Source organism: Phodopus roborovskii, unplaced genomic scaffold (genome assembly GCF_943737965.1).
Source record: "Phodopus roborovskii unplaced genomic scaffold, PHOROB, whole genome shotgun sequence".
Classification (NCBI taxonomy): Eukaryota; Metazoa; Chordata; class Mammalia; order Rodentia; family Cricetidae; genus Phodopus; species Phodopus roborovskii.
The window spans coordinates 8,940,541-8,951,067 of NW_026126525.1; the positions used below are offsets into that span (position 1 = coordinate 8,940,541).

At 39.5% G+C, this 10,527-nt stretch overlaps 1 protein-coding gene across 1 annotated transcript; it reads left to right on the forward strand.

Annotated features, from left to right (window-relative positions):
* Window positions 1-9,629: 9,629 nt before the first annotated feature.
* On the forward strand, window positions 9,630-10,277 carry Naa11 (N-alpha-acetyltransferase 11, NatA catalytic subunit). The gene has a single exon (XM_051198263.1). It carries the CDS (start codon window positions 9,630-9,632, stop codon window positions 10,275-10,277), a length of 648 nt encoding a protein of 215 aa, XP_051054220.1.
* Window positions 10,278-10,527: the final 250 nt, after the last annotated feature.

Here is a 10,527-nt window from a genome sequence, read left to right on the forward strand (position 1 = left end):
TATCCAGAACTGAACTGGAGCAGTAGACCTGAACAGTCTGTCAGTTATATGTCACTTCCGACAGGATTGTAAATCAGACCAGAAACATTCTCCCAACTATGTAATTTTTACACAAATGACTACTTAGCAATTTCCCTCATTTCTAAGTCCTAACTTACTCATCTGCCTCTCTTATGATTAATCATTTTATTTTCATATCCGTTCTTTATCAATTGCACTGCTGAAGACTGTCCATATTTCTTGAATGTTGTGACAGGAATTCTTTGCTGAAGCTTAAAAAAACAAACAAAAATGAAGGAAGCTAAGAGAATAGCACTGTATTCCATTTTGTTCATTTAAAATATGTTACAAAACAGCTTTCCATTTAAAAAATTTTGACAGTGTATATTAAATTTTTCAACTAACAGATGCACGTACATAAAATTATATGATTGAAATTCAGTGTCAGAGGGTTTAGTCATTTAATCTGGGCAAACTCACAGCATTGGTTTATAATATTGCCCTTGAAATATCTCTATTTACTAATGAGAGGGTAGGATATCTATGAAATGATAACACTCAAGTGTTTGTGAATTTTTAAATACAGTTTATGTGTTCTAAGAGGAAAATTACTGGATTACTTTGAAATGAAAATTATTTTTTTAAAGAAAAATAAAGTCATAAATCAATCAACATGCATTATTTTACTGTGGAAAGAAATCAGCTCTTGTCCTAATGCTGTTGTTCATTGTTCTTTTATTTAAAATCTTAACGTAGGTCTTCAGAGTCCTAACAATTACTCAGTGCAGGTGTATGAGGGCACCTGCAGGTAGTATTTATGAGGCTTACTTCACATTTCCATCCAGGTTCTAAGCTGACCTTAAGAAGAGCAAGAAATGTATGATTTCAGCAAAGGCTTCCCAACAGGGAGCTGATTCTCAGTTGTGAAGTCTAGTTCAACAAGGTCCTCCAGCATCTTACTCAAAGGGTCACATCCAGCTTCAGCTACATTTCTTTCTTTTCATTTCAAGACACTTTTCAACAAATGGATCAATGCGTTGATTTACATTCAGGAACAAGCTCTGTAGCATAGTGGACCACTCATGAACTGGTAGACACTGTCAGAAGTTGATAATCACAGGTCTAAGCCAGGATAATCTAATGCATTGCCACTATTAAAGACGTGGTTTTGAAATTTAACACTAGTGGAAAACATGAGACTTTAAAAAGAGATTACTGACCATTTTTCTAATCAATCTTATTTTCTTGTACATAAATAATTATGATTCAAGGAAAATATAATGCTGCAAAAAAAAAGAAGTACCTGTAATAGAAGAAGTAAAAGAACATAAACGAATAAAAGTTCAATGTTGACATTATTTGTACTGTTTTTACCAGGGACAGGCACAGCACAATAGTAAATGTTCGTTTTCTCTTCTTTGTGGAGTGAGACATTTCACAACCAGGATTCAAAGACAGGTGTCAGCCATTGTCTACTAAAAGATGAGGGACTTGAATTTACATTATCTCATGACATGTTTGAATGATGCCAATGAAGTGAAAGGTATTTTAAAGGTATTGATCTACATGTAGGATCAAATCTGTTGAGAATGTATGTCTTTCAAGCTAGAGACATGTTACAATAGTTGTAGGTGGGAAATGCAACTTTTCTACACAGGGAAAAAGACTTCACAATCTTAGATTTATTAAGATAACCAAGAGTGCCTCCTACAAACCAAACTTCTCACACTTGCTTAAAAACAAATCAATTTAGAATTAAGCCTATGACGTTTTACATGCCACACAAATTCTTTCCTGCATTCCTTTTGCTTTAAGCTTTGAGACAGGCTCTCACTCAGTTGCCTAGACTGACAGGGGACTCACTGTGTCACCCAGGTGGGCCTTGAATTTGTGACTCTTCTGCCTCAGGCTCCCAAGTAGCTGGCATTACAGGCCTATGACACAGACCTAGCTTTCTCACATTTTCAATATCTAGAAATACCATATCTAGGTGTACCATGTCCATAAAAACTAAGTTTCAGATCACCAGTAGTTAATTCCCAGTAGAGAAATACCTGGGCACTCAGGGTCAGATACTGTGTCTCAGCACCATCATGTAAACTCCAACAGTAAAGATGGATGTAGGTAAGTGGCTTTCGTTCTCTGTACAGTTCATCAAGCTATAAAATAAAGATGACCACAGAATTGACTTTCAGAATAAGAATCTCATGCAATGTTTGGGTACAGGGTATAACCCAGCAAAAATAGTAAATACTTAATGTAAGTATCTATAATTATAGGATGACCCAGAAAGCCTGGGTTTAAACATGGACCACTTTAGTTAGGAAGCCAGAGACCTAGCAAAGAGTATCAGATGTTACTATTTTGTTTAAGGGGAAGGGGAGGGTTGTGTTAGTTTAGTTTTGTTTGGTTTTTATTTTTATTTTATCCCATTTTTTTGAGACAGTCTCACCATGTATCTCTGGCTGGCCTAGACTCTCTATCTAGACCAGGTTAGCCTTCAATTCACAGAGAACTACTTTCCTCTTTCTCCCAATGCCACACTATTGTTTTTACAGATGTATTAACCTTAAGGACATGTGTTTTACACTCCAATATCATGGAATATTTTTTAAGAAAAATATTTTACCCTAACCTTTCTGATCTTTTTTTTTTCCCCAGATAGGGCTCTGTTGGTACTAATGACTTTGTCATACGACATTTTGTTCTAGGAATGTGGTTGTGAATATTCAGTATGGCTCCAGGCTAACGTTTTGTGGTTAGTTTCTTGTCTCCTATGAAGCCCTTGATAAAGGTCACAAACAATCTGCTCATTTTTTTTCATATTAAAATAAAGATGGAGAGCATTGATGGTAGCCCTGCCCAGCAGCTAACTTCATCATCTGTAGCAGTTCCAACATATGCTTGTAAGATAATGAAAAATATAGCATTAAATACAGCAGCAGATTGGATCCTGTTTCAGGGTAAATACAGTAAGTCATTTTTTTCCCCTCCTCATTTCCTCAGAACCTCTTTAGCATTAGACTGTTAATATCATCACCGATACATGATGCATAATATACTGCTTCTCAGCCCAAGCCCTGCATAAAAGTAAGAAACAGAAAACTATGAACATTAATCCAGAATTCAAAATAATGAAGTACTCCAAGCCAGCCCTCTTCCATGGCCTTTCAGTTGTATGGCATTGTAGAAACAAATGGTTTTATAAATCTGCCATGCTTTTCTGGTCTGGGTTAATATTATGAAAACCTCATTTTTCCTTCTATGTTGAAAAATTTTAAGTATCTATTCTGAAAGCAATTGGAAAATCTCCTATACAATTTTTATGATGTAATAATTTCTAAAAAGCAAGTTTTATTATAAAAAATGGATTTCGCCAATACCATCAATCTTCAGAAAACAGGAAAATAGACATAATCATTTTGAGCGACAACATTCTGCTACAGCAAGTTATTGCTTTGGAAAAATTACACCTGTTCAGAAGACTATTTATGATGTGTATTTTAATTTCATAATAATTTTTACTTTCCAGTAATAAAAATGTTCAGCCATTAATTTGAAAGACAAATCAGGTGGGCTAGCAATAACTGGATATATACTTGAGCTAAGGGGCATATCTCCAAGATTATTCTATAGTAACACACAAAATTCTAAAATCATATCATATTTAAATGAAGATATTATTTAAGAAAAAACTATTCATTTATGAAGATGAAAACTCACTTACTAGCTGTCATTTGATGCTACTTCCCTCTGGGTGGTGACACTGGGGAACTCTGGGTGTTTCCAGGTTTGGTGTCAGTGGGTTTCTTTTCTCACATCCTCGCTGTTAGATGCTGACCATGCTTGAGCTCTCAGGCTATTTGCATCACAGCCCTATTTCCTCTCCTAGCAGGTTCTACCTATGATGTTAGGAAAAGCGTCTTCCCCTCTACTGGCTCTCTTTACAGAAGCAATAAATGGCTCAGCTGCAGCCATTACTTCACACTTCAGGATATAATTTAGAGCAGTTGCAGAGGCTGGGTTTTTTTTTTTTTTTTGTTTGTTTGTTTGTTTGTTTGTTTTTGATGCCTAATGATACAAGCAATGGCATGGATCACATATGCTCACTCTCCATACTTCAACAAAGACCACAAATGACCCTCTTTTTTCTCTAATATTAAGTTTGGTTTACAGCTGAGTATGGTGGGGTATGCCTGGAATTCAAGCACTCAGGAGAGACTCAGGCAGATAAACTTCCACAAGTTCAAGGCATTCAAATTACATAATAAGATGCTTGTGGTGGCTTGAATGTAATTAGCCCCCCTAAACTCTTAGGGAGTGGCCCTGGTATGACATGTGGCTTTGTTGGAGTAGGTATGACCTTGTTGGAAGAAGTGTGTCACTGTGGAGGTGGGCTTTGAAATCTCATAGATGCTCAAGATATCAGCGAGTGTCTCAGTTCACTTCCTATTGCCTTTGATAAAGATACAGAATGCTCCAGTACCATGTCTGCTTGTATTCCTCCATATTCCAAGCTTCCATGCTCCCTTCCATGATGATAATGGACTAAACCTTTGAAAGTATAAGCTGCCACCTTAATTAAATATTTTCTTTTATAAGAGTTGCTGTGGTCATGGTGTCTCTTCATAGCAATAGAAACCCTTACTAAGATAAGCTATTTAAAAGTCAAACATTAGGTGCCAGGAGGATAAATTAGCCAGAAAACAAGCAAGAGAAACTGAGTTAGGTCCCCATCACCTCCATAAATAAAACCAGACATAGCAGTGATCACTCATAACCCTAGTGCTAAGGAGCTGAAACTGGTAGACCCTGGGGCTCTGGCAACCAGCCTAACTTAATCACCAAGCCCTAGGTCCCAAAGTGCATATATGGATAGGCACACACACGCATGCGCACACACATACACACACACCACCACAACAACAACAACACACAAACACACCACACAACCCCCACACACACACACCACATACACACAGCATACCACACATATTCAAACATACCACACAAAACATACCACACATCACACACTACATATACACATGCATAGACACACACTCCAATGTAAAAGGGGAAAAACAAACACTCATTCTGGTAGGTCAAGAATACATCTTTTTTTTTTTTTTAGTTCATTTGTACTTTGGGTGTTCTTCATCCTTTACACTTCTATAGAGATTCTAAAATTATCAATGTCTTTAAACTACTCAGAAATATTCATTTTGAAATATTTAAAAATACTTAAAATATCCATTTAAAAACAACTGTGGTAGGCAGAATTCCAGAATGACTCCCAAGATTTCCACTTCCTGGAATATCACAAAATTGTTAATGGGGCTTTAATTAGAATTCATTTGCAATTTTAGATAGATTTGTGAAGACAGGGCGAGAACCTGCTATAAGTCATGTACCCAAAATACATAGTAAGCAGATCCCACAGTGGAACATTAACAGCTTTGTCTCTAGAACTAGGATAGGAACACAGATGATCCCTGTTAATATTTCTATTCAATATTAGATGGGAGAACTTAGGAAGGTCAATAAGGCATGAAAGGTTAATCTAAATTATCAGACTAGGATAAGAAAAACTAAATCTGCCATTATTACTTAAATGACATTTGTCCTTGGAAGGAAACTAAAATTACAAATAAATTATTAGAAATTATAAAACAGGGCCAGGTAGTGGTGGTGCAGGGTTTTAATCCCAGCACTTGGGAGGCAGAGGCAGGCAATTCTCTGTGAGTTCAAGTCCAGACTGGTCTACAAAGTGAGTTCCAGGACAGCCAGGGCTGTTACACAGAAAAACCCTGTCTCAAAAAAAATATTAATAATAAGAAGCATAATTTGAATCTGATATTAATGTATATTTCTTTCAACAAATTATTGAAACTATAATTTAATTATTACAATGTCCTGGTTTATTTGTTTTTGTTACTCTCATAAAACATTGGCCAAAATTAATATGGGAAGGAAAGGGTCTATTTGGCTTATACTTTATAGACCATAATCAAGGTAAACCAAAGCTGGAACATAGATGCAGAAACTGGAACAAAAACCTTGGGAGAATGCTGTTTACTCTCTTGCTTTCCATGGCTTGCTCAACCTGCTTTCTTATACAACCGAGGACCCCTGCCCAGGGATAACATAATTCACATGCTCCATAGACATGCACAAAGATGAATCTGATGCAAATTAAGTTGAGGTTCCCTCTTTCCAAGTGTCTCTGATTTGAGCAAACCTGACAAAAAATCTCCCCAGCACACACTGTATTAATAAATAACAGAATGTCAATGAGTAAGTCTAAGAAATGGCAGCTAATATTTGATAAAGAAAATTATCTTTGGTTGTGAGCCTAGCCTTTGCTTTTTGGTTTTTCTTTAAAGTTTTGTTTTATTGGGGCAGGAGTTGCAAAGGCAGTGGTCATATGCACAGGGATGGTGAGATAAAAGAGAACAGGATACATGATGCAAAATCCACAAAGAATCAAGTTGAAGAATCAGAAGTTGAAAGAAAAAATTATTGCTTGAAAGACAAAAAGATTCAATGGGAATAGAAACAGTAAAGAGAAACTATGTAACTAGAATAAGGTATAATATGGAGCCCTAGGTTCAATCCCAGTCCTCCATCCTCTACACTGCTCTCAACATTCTTATCTTCCAACTTCCCACAGAACATCCCACAGAGCTCTTAACACTCAGTGGCTTATCTAGCCTAAAGTTCCAAAGTCCTTCCACAATCCTCCCATAAACATAGTCAGATCTGTCACAGCAGCACCCCACTATGCTGGTACCAATTTGCTGTAACGAAACACCATGACCAAAAAGCAAGTTGAGGAGGAAAGGTTTTATTTGGCTTACACTTCCACATTTTTTTTTTTAACCACTGAAGAAGTCAGGAGGGGGAGTCCAGGGCAGGATCCTGGAAGCAGGATCTGATGCAGAAGCCATGGGTGACAGCTGCTTATTGGTTTGTTTCCTATGACTCACTCAGCCTGCTTTCTTATAAAACCCAGGATCACCATCTCTACATTGATCACTAATTGAGAATTTGTCTTACAACTGGATCTCATAGAGGCAATTCCTCAGCTGAGCTTCCGTCCTCTCTGATGACTCTAGCTTGTGTTGACACTCAAAACTAGCCAGTACTGTATATGTAAATGTATTCATTTGCATCTTTGTATATGTACAGTAATATATTTCTAGGGTTTATAGTCAGCTTATGTGTAAACAATGCTAACAAAATGAGAATCACATGCATTATTAAAAGATAATTCCAAAATTTTACTTTGTTAAGAGATAGTATACTTATTATCTAACATGCCAAATGCATATTTTTTAATGTGCCAAATGGTAAAATACAGTGCAGAGAAGATGATTTTAAAAAGTAATAAATTAATTACGATATCAACCTATGGAACAAAGTATCTGGCAAAACATCAAAAAATAAATATCAACTGGAAGCAAATGTAAATAGAAACATAGGACATGAAGGGTTTCAGAAGAAAACATGAAATTGTGACTACAAACTGGGCACAGAATTCCTAAGCATTACACAAAAGTAGTCATAAAATTTTAAAGCAAGCAATTCATGTCTGATTAAGAAATTACCATAGGCAGGCTGGAAAGACAGCAGTAGCCTGGAAGGGGGAGGGGCTCTAGATTGACTATCCAGGGAGAGGGGAGACAAAGAGGGTCTGACATCAGAATGGGGGAAATCAACAGATAGCAAAGGATGATAGTCATTACAACTATCCTTATAACTAGGTCTATGAAGCAATTCAAGCTGGATACCCACTTTTGAAAAGACACAGGCCATATGTGTCACAGGTGGTTAGAGGCTAGCCTGGTCTACATCAGGAGTACAACTGTGTCTTCTAAAACTAGGAGATCCAGGCCTATGTAGAGAGGAGAAAAAGATGGAAAGAAAGAGAGAAAGGAAGGAAGGAAGATGGACAGGAGGGAGGGAGAAAAGGAGGGATGGGTAGAGGAAGAGGTGAGGGAGGGAGGGACAGCGATTAAAATTACTTGAGCAGCTAACTCTCAAAAGATGACAGAGAGCAGCTAAAAAGCAGGTGCTCAGTGTCACTAGTCAACAGAGAAATGCAAAATAAACCACAGTGCAACACATCCACACCTGCACAAGAAGGGATAATCTGAAAAGAATGGAGAAATAACATGTTGATAATGCAAGAAATATTAAATATGGCATTTCTCTATCAAATACTATAAAACTTGTGTTTAGGACAAGGAATTAAGATCTTTTTATTTCTCTCCACCTTGTAAGACTTTTGTGCAAATATTTTGATTCTCCCTACTGAGTAAAACCTTGGTTTATACAAAGGTCCAATGCTGTATTTAGGAATTTGATGGCCTGGAGCAGTGGAACCATCCTCCTTCTTCCTTCATTTCCTGTGCACCAGGTTTTTGTTTGTTTTTTTTTTTTTTTTTTTTTTTTTTTGTTTTGTTTCTTTATCCAACTGAGTAAGATTGTGAGGACCCCAGCCAGTGGGTAAATGACACAGCCACCATGAGAGTTAGAATAAAAACCAAATGTCAAATGTCTTCTTGTCTGTGTGTTCATTCTTCAGAGCACAGCCTCTTAAGTCGTTGAGTTCTGCCTTGTTCAGACATTTCATTTGGAGTGGTGGTCTCTTTCTTTGCAACCTGGAACATATTTCTAGCAACAGAAAGGTGGAGTAGTCACTTTGAAAATTTGCTTAGCAATATTTATAACGTTTGAAAATCATTACATTCTCTAATCCATGTGCCTAAATATTCAACAACAGTTAGCCCTGCTCTCTATACTATTCTAAACTGGAAATAACACTCATGAACAGCAAGGCTTCCCAGTGAACTTCAGTAAACTTAGACAACAAACATGAAATAAACTAAAGTATAGAGAGGTCTCAGCTGTGTACAAGGTTGCAGAAACCCACATATAGTGAGTAGGGAAAAACAAATGCACACAGTATGATTTTATTATATGAAACCTGCTAGGTAGCAGCCCTCTGGGTAAAGGGCAGGAAGGGCAGGCTAGCGGGGATGTCACTGATATACTGGTTTACTTGTTTTAGTTACATAGGGCTGTTCAGATGTAGACAAACTAAAAGGCTAGAATTGTTTCCAAATAGGTAGTTCACTATGTATAGGGTGCTTTGGGGCTTGCTGACAAAACTCCCTGGGACCCATGTGTAGGAAAATGAGACTCCTAAAAGTTGTCCTCTGTCTCCTACATGCATAGTGATACATACACAGACACACATATACACACTACATACACACGGAGAGAATTAGTAAATTTAAAAGGAAAAAAAAAACTTAAAATAGAAACAAACAGAAGACACACAGAAGCAACAAGCCACATTGTCTCTAAACAAAGGCTCAGCTCAGCGAGTTCCTCTGGCTCCACACCTCCAACCCCCACCCCCTCCCCCCCCCAGTGTGCACAGGTGCAGGCTTGTCAACTGGAGACCTCATTGGCTGGGACTGCAGGCTCCCGGAAGCTCCCTTGGCCCCGCCCCTTCCGTCTGTCGACCTTCCCGCCTTCCTGCCACGCGGCCAGGCGCTGCTGCCTAGCTCCATTCCCGAGGCAACGGTGCAGCCTGGGCGCTGGCCCCGCCGGCCGCCAGGATGAACATCCGCAATGCGCAGCCACACGACCTGATGAACATGCAGCACTGCAACCTGCTGTGCCTGCCGGAGAACTACCAGATGAAGTACTACTTCTACCACGGCCTGTCATGGCCGCAGCTCTCCTACATCGCCGAGGACGAGGGTGGCAAGATGGTGGGCTATGTGCTGGCCAAGATGGAGGAGGACCCCGATGATGTCCCCCACGGGCATATCACCTCGCTGGCCGTGAAGCGCTCGCACCGGCGCCTCGGCCTGGCCCAGAAACTGATGGACCAGTCCTCCCGGGCCATGATCGAGAACTTCGGCGCCAAGTACGTGTCCTTGCACGTCAGGAAGAGCAACAGGGCAGCTCTGCACCTCTATTCCAACACCCTCAACTTCCAGGTTAGTGAGGTGGAACCCAAGTACTACGCCGATGGGGAAGATGCCTACGCCATGAAGCGGGATCTTTCACAGATGGCAGATGAGCTAAGAAGGCAGCCGGTGCTGAGGAAGGGCAAACCTGGGGTTCTGCGCTCCCGGGAGCATCAGAAGGCCCCGGACAGCACACTTCCTGGTGCCAAAGAGGCCTGTCAGCTGGAGAGCCCGGCCAGTCACAGCACTGATGACCAGGACAGCTCAGAGGACTTGGATTTCACCTCCTAGAACCCTGCCCGAGGTATTCTCTTCCCTGGCTTGGCCTGGCCCATTGCTACCCCTTTGCACCATTTCCTTGTCCTGTCCATCCCTGCCTCACCAGGTTGAACTTTTGCTAGCTTCCTTGGTGATCAGAGCCTGGTAACTTCGACAGCAGGACTCACCATTAGCAGTAAGTAATGCACCAGAACTCACACGCAGGAAGCATGTTAAGTTCAGAAAAAGAGGCATTCATCCTGCACTGGGTAACCTTGTACTT

Bases quoted from the DNA above. Each gene is read 5' to 3' on its own strand.
- Naa11 (XM_051198263.1), top strand. From the start codon at position 9,630: ATGAACATCCGCAATGCGCAGCCACACGACCTGATGAACATGCAGCAC.